At 40.6% G+C, this 15,352-nt stretch overlaps 1 protein-coding gene across 2 annotated transcripts in view; it reads right to left on the reverse strand.

Moving 5' to 3' along the window:
* RST1 (ARM repeat superfamily protein) overlaps positions 1 to 15,352 on the reverse strand; it is a 28,176-nt gene that overhangs the window by 2,295 nt on the left and 10,529 nt on the right. For both annotated transcript variants that reach the window (XM_082900689.1, XM_082900687.1), the window contains exons 10-22: positions 8,573 to 8,704; positions 8,363 to 8,444; positions 7,136 to 7,208; positions 6,087 to 6,255; positions 5,821 to 5,951; positions 5,633 to 5,724; positions 4,880 to 4,967; positions 4,579 to 4,801; positions 4,387 to 4,464; positions 3,468 to 3,650; positions 2,063 to 2,956; positions 1,662 to 1,958; positions 407 to 1,060 (exon numbers count right to left, since the gene is read on the reverse strand). In XM_082900689.1, the coding sequence (XP_082756815.1) occupies positions 407 to 1,060; positions 1,662 to 1,958; positions 2,063 to 2,956; positions 3,468 to 3,650; positions 4,387 to 4,464; positions 4,579 to 4,801; positions 4,880 to 4,967; positions 5,633 to 5,724; positions 5,821 to 5,951; positions 6,087 to 6,255; positions 7,136 to 7,208; positions 8,363 to 8,444; positions 8,573 to 8,704 (3,096 nt within the window). The remainder of the gene's footprint in view (positions 1 to 406; positions 1,061 to 1,661; positions 1,959 to 2,062; positions 2,957 to 3,467; positions 3,651 to 4,386; positions 4,465 to 4,578; positions 4,802 to 4,879; positions 4,968 to 5,632; positions 5,725 to 5,820; positions 5,952 to 6,086; positions 6,256 to 7,135; positions 7,209 to 8,362; positions 8,445 to 8,572; positions 8,705 to 15,352) is intronic.

Consider the following 15,352-nt stretch of genomic DNA (forward strand, 5'->3'; position numbering starts at 1 on the left):
GCCATTATTTTTTAACCTATTGATAATGTTGTACTTCAAGTATATGATTAATAAAATATAATAATTCAGTCCAAGGTTCAATTTTCTGGAACCGACTTGGGTGGGCTCCTTCTGGGGCTTTGGTACAGACCACAACCAACCAACCCAACCTGTGTGCACCCCTATACCCACCAACCAATTTGTAAGAGAACTATTCCACTAAAACACAGGAGAATATGATATTTTTAAGATGTCTATCAGACAGAGAGAGAGAGAGAGAGAGAGAGAGAGAGAGAGAGAGAGTTGCAAATCATGTGAAGACATCAGATTTCTGAAGGACATCATCCTTTTGAATGAGTAAATTTAAATCACAAATTTAGAAAAAAAATAATATCCATGTAACAAATATAATCACAGTTGTGAATACCTGTAGAAGGGTAAATAACCAACCCTGTCGAGCCTTCGCAAGACATCTAACTGCTGCAGACCACTCTACTGAATGCAGCTGCTCCATCCGTGGAATAGCATCTGAGTGCAATACAGGCAATGAAAAAAAGAGGACCTCCATGCAATTTTCCATGTTTGATACATACTCTCGAGTGTCAAGAGAAGTTTCCATACAAGGATACAGACCATTCCAGCACGAAGCCCGCAATAAGCTTTTCTGTTCTACGGTACAAACTTCTCCAGAGAGTAAAGAAGATATAAAGTTAGCCACGTCATCAAATAGTTTCTCAAGCCTAGAACCCGAGAATATTTTTATCAGGTCTGCCAGATGAGAGAGAAACCATGATTGAAGATTCAGCTCAAGTGTCCTGAACCTGGACAGGTCAGACAGCTCATCAAGAAAGCTTAGGAGTGGATCAAATTGGTTTGCATGAGCTAAAGACAACTGCAGGCATTCCTCCCTAAGGATTCCACTTTTACAAGCTAAATCTGGAGACAATGACTCGGCAATTTGACCCTCATATTTCATGCACCGTCTGATGATTGCTCCCCAATCCAATGCTGGCAGTCTGGGAGCTTGTGAAAGGCAACGTAAAACAGTTGCAACTGTGTAAACATGTGAAATGGTACCTGCCTGAATTTTATAAAGTAAAATAGAAAAAACAGAAAAGATTAGAAAGGAAAGATTTGTATGCATCCACCACAGGCATGGGGGGGTGACACAGAATTTTAATTGAATACTCTGCATAAGAAGTGAAAAGGAAAATAGTTTTCTGATTGATAGTTGAATCAGTGAATAATGTGATTTCCTTAAAAGAACCAGCAATCTTGAATCATCTCTTTATGTTTATGGAGGAGCAGCATATCCACAAATAAATTACCCAAAACTAAGTCAATATATGGACATTCACATCTACATCATGAATACTAGTCAGCTTAAATAGGTTACATAAGTAAATCATCTTTCCACATAAGTCAATATAAACCTTATAAAAGACAATTTGGCTATAGAGATATAAAAATAATAAATAAATCAATAAAGAGCCTAAGAAAATTAATCAGAAGCTCCTGAGTTCGCCTCTAGTTCTACTGCAGTGCAGCTATATGTCACATTAAAGAGTGTCAGTCATAATTGCACCATAAAATATTTTCTTCTATATAAGAATAAAGTGCTTTGATTACGAGCAATAGAGTGCTTCAATAAGCATTTCCTCAAAATCCAACTAGCGACTTACCCCAGGATAGTTCAGATGCATTAGCCACAAAGAGAGCTCCATGACTACATTGTCCTTGGAAAAATTTTGAGATACAGATTTTCGACCAGCTGCATTACTTGGGAAACTACTGTCAGTGTTTTGCAATTCTCTGAACCACAAACAATGTCTAAGAAATGAAACTGCCCATGCTGCATATTGTTGCAGTTGATGGTCATCAGAATTTTGTGCGACAAGAAACATCTCTTGTACCAATGATGTCAACTGGGACTCCAAAACAGGACATGAAAGTAAAGGACCCATTATGTAAAAAGAATCCTGTAAAGAACAATTAATACTTGTCAAAAAAGAGAGGAGAAAAAAATTCAAATCATCAAACTTAAAGAAACACTGAGTTTAGTAATGCAGCAAAATATAATCACCTTTTGGTCATAACTGGTGCGCAAAGTCTTTAAAGGGTAATTGGGAACCAGAGTCCCGGCACCTGCTCCTAATGCATTAGCAACACCAAGCATCCCACCAAAATGCGTAAGAGGAGGGTGAGGATTAGAGTAACTTTTCCGAAACAGGGCCAACAAATCTTTTACGACTTCAACTTTCAAAGAGTGCACACCTTCATTCAAAATACAGGCAAGTAAGCTTCCTGCTCCAACACAAGATGCCATCAACAAGCTCTGATGGAAGATGCCTGATTTCCTAACAGACACTAGTTCCAAAATGAGCTCCCTAAAGCCACTCACTAGCTGGTCGAGTTCATTATCATACATCAGTTCTACTCTCTGGCAGAATGCCACTATGGACGGAAGTGCAAGACAAGATCCCACTGATAATACTATATCCAAACCTTCACTGCTAAAAGAGTTTTGAACTGAATGATTCAAATGTGGAATCCATGATAAGATAAAGGCTTTAATTTTTTGCACAACATCATGGGCCCCAGATCTGTATATTGCACCAATAGAACTCCCCAGACCGAGGACAAGTCCTGCAATACCCCATATATCTTCCTCCAAATCATTATAGTCCTTATCCAATGACTCATAAGTTACATATGAATCAGTATCATCTGTACCCAGCGGGAAATATACATAGAGACTTTCTAGAAGATCAGATGAAGATGGAGTAAACTGACTTATCATCTGAGACAAGGCCCTGATGATTTTTCCAAGTAAATCTACTTCCTGCATCTTACAGGTTTCTTTTTCCAAGTCGGAGTCATCAGAAGCTTCGACCCAGGTAAGAAGATCTTGACATGAAAATCCCAATCCAACTCCACAAGCTCCTTTTACAAGGGTGCTTCTGCTACAAGATGAAACCTGAAAGCACAGACCATGAAACAATAAATTAGACACCGTTTTTTATTTAAAGTTATTTCCATATCATTATCACATTTCTTTTAGTAGTCCTATGTTCAACATGCCTATAGGGTATGTCAGCAGGAGATGAGAAAAGAGAAAAGAAAAAATTCTATTCCTTCCGGCTTTATGGCTGATTTCTGAGTTGAGAAAAGAATAGTGAGGAAATGTTTTAAGATCTTCTCTTTTTACAACAAAAATTATCCTCAGAAATGAGTAGACAATTGGAGATAAAGTTTAAAAGACAATTGAGGAATGAAACACAAGATAAAAGCACTAAAAATATTACACATCCACCAAAAATGTTTATCCAGGACCATATTCTCAATTAAGCCATGAAATTTTATGACAAGATAATTTGATTTTAGACCACAGTTTAAGGTACGTGATGATGTTTTGAAAACCATAATTTGATTCAGCAGACTTCTTCACAGCAACATGTTCCAAGTAGTAGGGCACCAGAACTGTGTACCTGAATAAGTGCTTCGATGTTTTGGAATTTTTGCTTCTGATCAGTCACATGCAAGCAACTTGAGATCAATCCAAGGGAAATAGCAGCTGACCACTGGCGATGTTCGTGCTCATACTGGAACAGCCAATCAAGCAGGAATTTTGAAGCAGTTGATTTAACAGCATGGGCAGATGGAGGCAAGACCTGGAAATAGCAAAGTTTTTCTAAGGACTGAACCGAGCAAGGCATGTTAAATGGGGAATCTAAATTAACTACAAGCATATCACTGCTTAAGATTAACAATCTCCAACAGAGGTGAATCACCAGAATTGAAGTGGACAAAGTTTGGGGAGCATGACTTGCAAGCAAACTCAATCAATTAAGTCTAGGTAATGTTTGTTAGCTAATAACCAGGTAACTCAATTTGATATTGCAACTTATTCTGAAGGTCATTATTTCTTACAATGGAGTAGGTTACATTTTTTTTTGGATCAACAACAAAATTGTATTGATTAATCAAAAATAAGAAATGAGGATAAGGCATCCTCTACAAGAAAGAAAAATAAAGGAAAAAAAACATAACCCAAAACCAACGACTACAAACAATAGAACTCTACATGTCACATACCGACAACTAATCTCCAACTAGCAAAAACAGTGCAATCCCCAAAAAAAGAGAATTCACTGAAGCCCAAAATAAAGTTAAGTGACAAACTTTATCCCACAAAACAAACTTTATCCCACAAAACATCCACCGCCCGAGGTTTATCTTCAAAAACCCATGCATTCCTTTCCAACCATAAAACCCAAAAGTTGCAAAGACGGCGCAATACCAAAGCACTTTGGCCCTCTTCAATCCTCCCAAAGCACGAAAATCGATTAGTAGCATATGCCCACTAACTTAACTGTAATGGAAAAATAATGACATTGAAATTCTTACCTCACAAAGCGCACCCAAAGCTAGTGTAATGTTTTCTGCAGATCTAGGAATTGATTCCTCTGCAAGCCGTTTTATTATCTGAAAGATGACCAAGGATAAAGTGTCATATCATTCTTTACGCATTATACGTGGAAATTGGGCTGGATGTGACTAAAGTGCAGTACAGACATTACTTTTAGAAGGGTAACAAACCTTCAGAATACCATTAGCAGCTTTAGATGTTTTATCCAACACAGTGGATGGCGCCTTAGCATCAAGGAAGGTGACACAAGCCCTCAACCAACGTTGCATGAAGGGTTTCCAAGATTGCAGTGAAAGAAGTGCAATCAGGATGTTTCTCGAGAGCTGCAAAGATGCAGCTATCTCCACAAGTGCATTCTCGTATTTAGCATGTACGTCTTGCAGTCCCTGAACTCTAATTAATGAAGAATTAGAAGTATGGTAAAGCCCTATGAAAAGATTTCAGCATAAAGCATTGGTATAGTGATCTTACTTTTGCTGCCCCTTGGTCATGTCTTTAGGAGTCAAAGAAAGGCAAAACAGAGCTGCGCCAGGTAACTGACTAGCTCCAGTGGTATTTCCTGCAAATGAAATGCATATAAATACCTGGGCATCGGGATTACATACATGTGTCTCACCAAAATCATAAAGTTTCTACTTCAGAATCAATAACATCAACCACGCCCCATTCTTCTGATTTTCCTGAAGTTATTCACTTAACACATCTTTTCTATATTTAGAATCTCTTCTGGAAGTCTTCTTTTTCTAAAATATTATATTTCATTTTCTGGTATTTTCTTACATTCATGTACTTCAAACATTGTGCCAGACTAAAATGACCAAGGAACATTTTTTATTTCTAGAGACTGGGCGTTGGTATGCGATACTTGGTTTTTGTTTTGTTTTGTACACAGTCACAGGTTTGCTTGTAGAGGACTCCCTGTCCTGTTTTGTTTTTCTTCCTCTTTTTCTCAATAAAATTCATTTTGTTGCCGATCAAAAAACAAAGAACTAGAAGCAGAAAGCGTGGTTACTTGCTGGTACTTGTCCCACCAAATGCGGGGTACCAAGAGACTTAATGAGAGACAAATGGAAGGAAGATCATAAGAGGTCACAAAGATGACAAACAAGAATTTTTATTTTTATTTTGAAATTTATCTCCAACAAAACGGAGACTGGAAAAAACACCAGCATTTTCTCAGAAAGACACAACCAAAGGGTTACAAAGCAACAATCTGTTTATTACCTGAAGCAAAAATAACCTGAGGGAAAACATCTAGCAACTTCTCAATCTTGTTTACAGCGACTCTTTTCTCCTTTGCAAATCTTCGCCGTGTGCTGAAGAAAAATGTTAAAAGGTTATCAAGTTAGCCACTTAAAACATTTCCAAACATGTGAAGCAGACAAAAGATGTTAATAAATATGTTTATTTACATGTGCTCATATGTAATAATCTTGACTTCAAATACTTCCATGGCCCTTAGTACTTCAGGATCAGTCTCAGAAGTAAGCAGTTCCATGTTCCTTTTCTTAAAATCTGGAATGCTTTTTTGAATGTGTACTACCTGAGAATACATAACGCGCATGAAGTAAAAATCATAAAATCAGTAACCAGCTCAAATAAAACACAAGACAGAAGTAAGCAAAACTGCAAGGAACAATGAGCCAATAGGTATGTTCTTGACTTTGACAAAATTGACCTCATAATGAGTTAATGCATCGTAAGCAGAGACCCGGGCCTTTGCCCATAGAGACCCATGACCAGAATGTCTGGAGGTTCCAACATCCCACAATATTTGCAAAACATTTCTCGCAGCTTCAGGGTATGCTTCAGCATCCACTGCACCCCATCTTAAAAGAAGACATGCACTGCCCATAATATGAAATTTAGAGAATTTTAAAGGAAAGTAAGAACAGTAACAGATGATAGAAGAATTATTAAGCAATATATCCACATCACAGTAACATCTGTCATTAAATGAACAAATAACAGGGGATTTTGTGGGCACATGATCAGCAAGAAAAACCTTGCAGCAAAATTAAGCATCAGCAAGAACAACACCACTATTTCATGGAAGAAGTACTTGGGCACTTATCGATCGATCGATCGATCGAGAGAGAGAGAGAGAGAGAGAGAAAATAAATACTTGCTAAGGAGAAAAAGGCTAAGAAGGTATTCACAAAGGAGCTCTCTGCCCATCAGGGTTCTCCAAAGGAAAAGTTGACAAATTCAACACATTGTTATTGATTTTACATATGTTTCTGCAATCCTATTTTCATTCACCAATAAAACAAGCAAAAATTATTCTTTTACAAATTGGTCACTGAAATCAATGGATACTACAGAAACGGTTGCAGTCTCAACTTCAAACCAAGTCATTAAGCAAGTTCACTAAACTATTATGTTTACCTTCCCTATAATTTAAGGAAGAGGAGGAAAGGAGGAGTAACTCCAGATCACTTCCACCCTCCATTAAATTCAGTTTTACAAAAAACATTGAACCAAATAACACTAATATTGAAATAGAATATGATGCTATTCACAGTCTGCAATCCAGTTACTTTGGAAGGCCGGTTATAGTACTTCCAAATCCATGCATACAGTATTGGGTACAACTGAAGAACAGCTAATACAAGCATCAGAGTTTTCCTATTTGCTTCTGAATACGTGGACATTTTGAAGTTCAAAGTTCAAGGTTGAAAACAATTCCGTGAAACAAATCAGACACAGCAAGTCTGGCATACTAACCAGTGAGCAACTTGTGGGTTTCCTGAGGAGTCCAGCACATTGTTTGAGATAACATCCCAAGCAGAATAGAAATCTGGAGAATATATAATAGAGACAAAGACATGTATTTAATATCAGCATGTTTTTAATATCAGCATGTCATTAGATTACTTGAAGTTAATCAAAAGGTCTAATTCATAAATAACGAGATATTAGAAAACCATATTCCTGAAAGCCAGCATTAACTTTATATTGTAATAGAAATTACTTGCTTAAATGATTACTTGTAGTGCCTAGGCCATAGTTCCAACAGGTCAAAAGAAAATCTAGTACACATTTCATATGGGAAAACTATTGTCCAGTTTTCTCAGATATTAGCTCTTGGAGACATCATCTATGAATGGTCTCTCAAAGGCACTCAGTGAACTCACTCTGGCTTCTATGCAATAAGGTCCATTGTTAGCATAGTGAGACAAAACTTGTCAAATCTTGGGTTTTCATGCCATATTACATGAGGAAAGCAGCAACAGAGGAAATCCCTAGCGCATAGGGAGAAGAACAGTGGAGATGGAAGATGAATAATGGAAATGGACGGGCCCAAAGTTCAGCTCAGAGTGGCTTCCATCTCAAATTTGGGAAACAACACAACCTTATTACTGTAACACATACTAATGAACACACAAAATTAAAGCTTTCATCTATGAATAATTTTACACACAATTTTTTACATTAAATTTGGAGAAAAAAAAAATTAAATGTAAAATTTAAACTGAAAAGTTTTCAAATATGCTTCAAATTTTTCAAAATGCAGATATATTAATTCAAGTCAAAGCCTCTCAACCATGTTTTACCATTTAAAGCAGAAATAATAATTAAACAAGAATCAAGAGAAGTATGCTTGTCCGAGTTTTTGTTATTGTTCAGCTGTCACTCAGAGTATGACAACCTTGACCATTGGTTCAGTGGTAAAATCTTGGCCTATTAACCTTGAGGTTATGGGTTCAACTCTCGGGACAATCACTTTATGCACTATGCCAAAAGTTAGATGTCTACCTAATCTTTTCCCTCCCAAACACACATTAATGTGTACTATTTGGGCGTTGTTGTTTTTGTTGTTGTACTCGGAGTATGACAAGTTATTTAACTATAATCAGAAAATACCTGATAGAACAACAGTTTCAAGTTCAGACTGTATTTATGAAACAAATAAAGCAGAGAAAAATCTGTAGATAAAGCACAATAGCATACCAATCACATCAGCCTCACAAAGATGGGAAAGGCTTTCAAAACCAAGAGCTTGAATTGTAGGATCTTGGCTCTCAATGCAAGTCTGTTGATTTCAAAGGAGAGTTAGAAAGCTCAAAACAGCATGCATAGCCTCTTCCACCCCCCACCCACCCACCCAACCAACCAAAATATTAAAAAATAAATAAATAAATAAATCATAGGGATACCTACTGAAACAGACAGGATCAGGTCCACACCCCTATCAGGATTTTTTCTGCAAACATCCCGAATGGAAGCAGCCATACTTATACAGATATTTCTCTCAGACATGAATTGAGTAAAACCCTTTGGATGTAATACTCCCTGACATCAAGAATAAGGCAACAATTATTGGAAGACAAATCGAGAAGAGGATCAAAAGAAACAGGACATGGTGATGAAGAAAGCAACAGTTATGGGTACCTCGGCAGTAAAGTTATATCCTTCTATTCAGGGTTTCAGTGTATATTTTTCACAAGGTGAGGCATTACTTAATTTACAACTTTAGCAGTTCCTCTAAAATTACACTGGTTTGTACTCTTAAACATGCAATTAAGTTCATTTTTGATCAAGCTACTTGATTTTTTCTCTCTTTTTTTATAAGTAAATGTAATTGTATTAAAAAAAAGAGAGCTAGATGGGGGCGGCAACCTTGTACACGCAAGGTATACAATGGTATTAGCAAAACAGAAAACAAAAACTCCTATATAAATCTTGCACGAGTATTACAAGCCACAGATCAGTTTCCTCATGATATTACATATAATCAAATATGGTTGGTTGCACATTTATCCATAGAGCAGCTTAAATTTCCGAGCAATGTGTAGCAAGATGGATGAGGTAATCATGATTCATGTATGCTGTACGGGGAGCAAATATTCCGGCAAGCCCGTACTCCTTTCTTCCAAGCTCCTGCATGTCCGATCGACCTGCGAGCACAACGGCTGTGAGCTACCCGGCGGTGTGTGGCCGGAAAACCCCTCCGACGATCAAGTTAGACACACACACAGGGATAGAGAGAGAGAGAGGATTGAGTTATGTTTAGTGTAAATCTCACCAAATGTTCATCTCCCTGGGCATGGGGGGCGCAGACCCGCTTATATACCTTCTGCGCCCCAAATCTACTCCCATTCGTCTCTCGACACGTGGTGCTGCTATCCCATCTGTTAGCACAAATCTTGCTGCACATTACCTAACCCAACTGCCAACCCACTCTGCTGGGAGCTCGGCAACCGGGGTACAGCATCGCGGCCACCGACATCCAGGCTGCACTTCATGCCCAAGTGTAGCAATAGCCGAGCTCCGTCCCTATCGTGCTCGACTGCATTCCAGCTAAGTCGAGCTCCGGAAAGGTCACGCCGATCAACCAAAAGGCTTTCCTGCCGAGCTTCTGGCACGATCTTCCCTGCCGAGCCAAAGGCGTATGCCTTTTGGCCGAGCAACGCAAGTTGCACGGTCACCACCGGTGCGAGTAGTTCGGCCACTGGCCGAGCGGTCCCAACTCCGGGCAAGTCCTAAGCTATCTCGGCCCAACACGCCCTTAGGCCTTCAACTTGCTCGGCTTTTATCTCGGCCCACTTCCGGCTCATAAATCTCCCTCTCAATTGCCCCTTAATTCCGTCCACGCAAGCGTGACTGGGATTACATGATCTGACCGAGGTAGACTCTTCCTCGGTCCTTAGTTTGCAAGACATCAACCGCGCTATTCCTCTTGCTCGGTTTCTTAGCTTGCTTGGCTGAAGCCTCAACTTGCCTTCCTGGCGGGCAAAATCAGCTCGGCGAGGAACTCCAAAGAAGGCGAGTGTTAAAATCAACCTACTACACACCTACCACTACCACCTACTACACACTCACCTACTTCACCTACTCTCCACCTACTCCTCACCTACTACACACTCACCCTCTTCTATATATAGGAATCATGAATCATTGTAATAGATATCAATATATTAATCAATCAATAATACAATTCTCTATTTCTTTATACATCAATTCTAACATGGTATCAGAGCGGGTTTAGAACCTAATATTTTTCGCTTCACCGGCGGGCGGCAACCTCACCTTAGCCGTCCGCCGGACCTCCACCTAGTCCGCTAGAATTTTCTACACATACCTTGAAATTTCTTCGAGTCCACCACCTTCACTGCCCCTCCTCTCACTGTTGTCCTCCCATACACCACCGTCTCGGTCGTCTTCATCTACCACCACTGTTGACCTTAACCCTCTCTAAAATCCTGAACCCTGCTATCCTAACCACTCTGTGCTGTGCTCTTTCAAGTGGGATTTTCAAGAACAAATCGATTAAGAAGATGACTGTTGAGAAAGAAGACTTGGGTTTGAGTCTGAGCTTGAGCTTTCCTGAGAATCGAAGCTCACTACAGTTGAATCTCATGCCGCCTTCTTCTCCTTTTCCCTCCGCACCTTTCAATCCTCAGAAGATGACTTCATGGAACGATAACTTTCCTTCCTTCGATCGAAACTCGGAGACTTGCAGAGTCGAGACGAGATCGTTGCTGAAAGGAATCGACGTGAATCGAGTTCCTTCGACGATTGATTGCGAGGAAGAAGCTGGAGTTTCGTCTCCGAACAGCACGATCTCGAGTATCAGCGGGAAGAGAAGCGAGAGAGAGGAGCCCAACGGAGAGGATCTCGATCTCTATCTCGAGAGAGCTTCATCTCGAGGAATCAGCGACGAAGAAGACGGTGATACCTCCAGGAAGAAGCTTCGTCTCTCCAAAGACCTGAAATGGGACTACAGAGGACAGAGGAAGATCCTCCCCCTCGGTCAGTGGCTCCCCAAGATCGCCGTTGATGCCTATGTTGCCCCCAACGTCGTGCTCGCCGGCCAGGTCACCATCTGCGATGGAGCCTCCGTTTGGAATGGATCGGTCCTTCGAGGCGATCTCAACAAGATCACTGTTGGCTTCTGTTCCAATGTGCAGGAGAGGTGCGTCGTCCACGCAGCTTGGTCTTCTCCCACAGGACTGCCCGCAGAGATATTGATTGAAAGGTTTGTGACAATTGGTGCTTATAGTCTTTTGCGGTCTTGCACAATTGAGCCAGAGTGCATCATTGGGCAGCATTCAATCCCACATGGGTTGGTTCCCACTTTTCATCCACTTTCTTTTCTTTTCTTTTTTTTATATCACCCACTCCCTCTTTTTTATCACCCACGGGACTACTCCTATGAACCACCTACTATCTCTTCAAATAATTTATCATTTTTTCCACCCCAAACCTCATCATCATATATTCTATCTATATTTTAATATGTCAACATATACATATATATACATTGAATTCAATTTCTTTTCTTTTTTCTCTTTTCTTTTCTTTTCTATCTATACATATATATTATTATTATTATTATTATTATTCAACCAAAAAAAAAAAAAAAAACATATAGCTTTGCACACCGAACCATATTTTATTCATCTCAGGGATCAACCCCGATCACAATTTTACACAAAAAAAAAAAAAAAACAACAACAACAACCACAACAACAACAACCCAAAACACAAAACCCCCAGATTTGTTTTCTTTTCTGCAGACGGCCACCCACCGACCTCACTTCTTCGCCTATTCCGCCGGTCTTTTCTTCTTGCCTCTGTCCTGGGCGGCCCTTGACGGTGCTGCCTCCGTGTTTCCTAATCCACCGAGCACGTTCACTCCTCCCTGCTCCTCCACTGCAGCATATGGTGGACCTCCAAATCGGAACATCACGGTGGCCTTCCGCTTCAGCTCCTTGTTTTCTACCTTTAGCACACTTATCTCTGCTCGCGCATCCTTATACATGCGTTGGAGCAGAGCCAGTTGGGCGTTTAGCTGCTGCACCTCATTTGTTCTACTTTGCAGCCGGTGCGACAAGTTTGTGACCGCCGTCATGGTCTCCACACATGACTTCAAAGTATACTGATTGGCCTCAATATCAGTTTGCACCGCCATTTTTTTCTCCACAGACCGCATCGGAAAGTTCAACGGAGCAAAATCAGAGGTGTTTGGTTGAGGTTCACGGGCCACCGCACCAGTTATCTCTCTTATTGACTCGTTGAGGTCTGGAAAGAGAGTGAGCAGACTACGGGACGAAGAGGCCATTTTCTAGGCAACCGAGTATTACAGAGTGTTTCAAGATTTGCAGCTCTTAGAGACAATCTCTCAGAAAACGAATATCTCTCTCAGAAAATGAAGAGTTTTTTCAGAAGTTTTTTCACAAAGTTTTTTTGTCTTCGCTTCTGTCTCAAGCACAGCCTCCGCCTCAGTTTATAAAGACCCTGACGAAGAGGCAGACACGCGCATCATGCGCCGCTCGGCGCTCGACGACAACATGGGCGCGCCTTTTGATGGCACGTCTTTTTATGGATTGGGCACGCCTTTTGATGGCACGCCTTTTTGAAAGATTGGGCACACCTTTTGAGGGTGCGACTTTTAAAGGGTCCGACAAGACTCTATAAACTGTCCCGACATTGATTCCGGTTAGCTCCTTCATGGGTGCGACAAGACTCTGTAAACTGTCCCGACATTGATTCCGATTAGCTCCTTCATGGGTCCGACAAGACTCTGTAAACTGTCCCGACATTGATTCCGGTTAGCTCCTTTATGGGTCCAACAAGACTCTGTAAACTGTCCCGACATTGATTCCGGTTAGTTTCTACAAGGGTCCAGCAAGACTCCGTAAACTGTCACAACATTGTCTGCTACAACGGTCCGACATGACCCCATAAACTGTCTTCTACATCGGTCTGCCATAACCATACAGTCTTCTACAACGGTCTGACACGACCATACAGTGTCTCCTATCCTCTTTTATTTTTATGTATTTTCTTGTTTTGTTACTCTCTCCAAACTCAAGTTGGTTAGTTCCTATCCCCCTTGAGTTTGCGGGGGGCTGTTAAAATCCACCTACTACACACCTACCACTACCACCTACTACACACTCACCTACTTCACCTACTCCTCACCTACTCCTCACCTACTACACACTCACCCTCTTCTATATATAGGAATCATGAATCATTGTAATAGATATCAATATATTAATCAATCAATAATACAATTCTCTATTTCTTTATACATCAATTCTAACAGCGAGCAAGGTCCGCTCCGCGACTTCCTTCTTGACGAGCAAAGTCAGCTCGGCAAGGAACTACAAAGAAGGTGTTAAAACCTATCACCTACTTCACCCACTTAAACCTACTCCACTAAACCTAACCCACTACACCACTACCACCTCACCTACTCCACTAAACCTAACCCACTACACCACTACCACCTCCACTTCACCTACTACACTCACCCTCTCCTATATAATGAGCCACTCACCATTTGTAATATCAAAAAAACATACATCAATCAATAATATCAATCAATACATAATTCATTCTCTCTGTATCTCTCTCTATCAATTTATTCTTACATGGTATCAGAGCGAAGTTAAGAACTTAGTATTTTTCGCTTCACCGGCGGGCGGCAACCTCGCCTTGGCCGCCCGCCGGACCTCAACCTAGTCCGCTAAAATTCTCTACACATACCTTCACTCTTCTTCACCACCTCGCCGAAGCAAACCCAAAATCCCTCTGGGACATTTCGTCGAACACCATGTCTGCAACAATGATGGATCAAAACACACATTCCGCAGCATATTATTACACCATGGCAACTGCTCTATCAAGATTCTTCTCTCTCTGGCGGTGTAACGTGTACACTAGAAACAGGAATCTATGCCTCAGTGGCTGGAACCTGGTCAGGCATCTCACCCCTTAATTCATTCTCGCTAAAAAGATCCTCCTGAATGGGTACATCTTTTAGCTGCTGGGATGATATAACATTTGCAATGGCTCTTCTAGCTGCCGATGCCTGATCATCATCAACCACCTTGTCGTCTTCTACAACAGATTCTTTGGGTACCACAGATAAGTCATCTCCTTCCCGTGGGGGAGGAACAAAGAAGGGTATCTTACCCCTCTGCCAATCATGGAGGACCATCTTTGCTGCAGTCATCAAGTCAGGTTCACCACCCCTTAACAGTTTGCCTGATAATTTACATAGCTGAACAAGAAAGTCATTGTCATCCTCCCACTCCTTTATCTTATATGCCCTTTCCAGGTGCTCCCTTTTCACACATTTATCACTGCTCACCCCATGTGATCCACTCTACCACAAACAAATAAAATAAACAAATCAATCAGCAAATGCATTGCACCTCCTCGGGCCACCCAATTCCCTATTCTTATTATATATATACTTTTCCCTTTTCACATATTTTCCACCCATTTTACTTTTCTTCTTTTACTTCTTTATTTTTTCTTTTCTATATCTGCTCACTCTCTCTCCTCACTTTGCATCCACCGCCCAAACTTTTTTTATTATACAGCTTAATTGGTGCACTCCTTGTTCCCCACTTTCTTTCTTTTATATATATATTATATTAAAAAAAAAAAAAAAAAAAAAAAAAAAAAAAAACCATATTGATTTCCAATATATTTTTCTTATTTCTTTCTTTATTTTTCTTTCACATTATTTTTAATCTTTTTCCAATTCCATTCATACCATATCGTTTTGCACAACAAACCATATTTTATTCATCTCAGGGATCAACCCCGATCACAATTTTACACCAAAAAAAAAAAAAAAACATCACCAAAAGCTTTGTTTTCTTTTCTGCAGCCGGCCACCCACCGACCTCACTTCTTCGCCTATTCCGCCGGTCTCTTCTTCTTGCCTCCGTCCTGGGCGGCCCTTGCCGGTGTTGCCTCCGTGTTTCCCACTCCACTGGGCACGATCACTACTCCCTGCTCCTCCACTGCAGCATATGGCGGCCCTCCAAATCGGAACATCACGGTGGCCTTCCGCTTCAGCTCCTTGTTTTCTGTCTTTAGCACACTTATCTCTGCTCGCGCATCCTTATACATGCGTTGGAGCAGAGCCAGCTGGGAGTTTAACTGTTGCACCTCATTTGTCCTGCTCTGCAGCCG

Source organism: Camellia sinensis, chromosome 1, assembly GCF_055761805.1.
Source record: "Camellia sinensis isolate YWXY chromosome 1, ASM5576180v1, whole genome shotgun sequence".
Taxonomy (NCBI): Eukaryota; Viridiplantae; Streptophyta; class Magnoliopsida; order Ericales; family Theaceae; genus Camellia; species Camellia sinensis.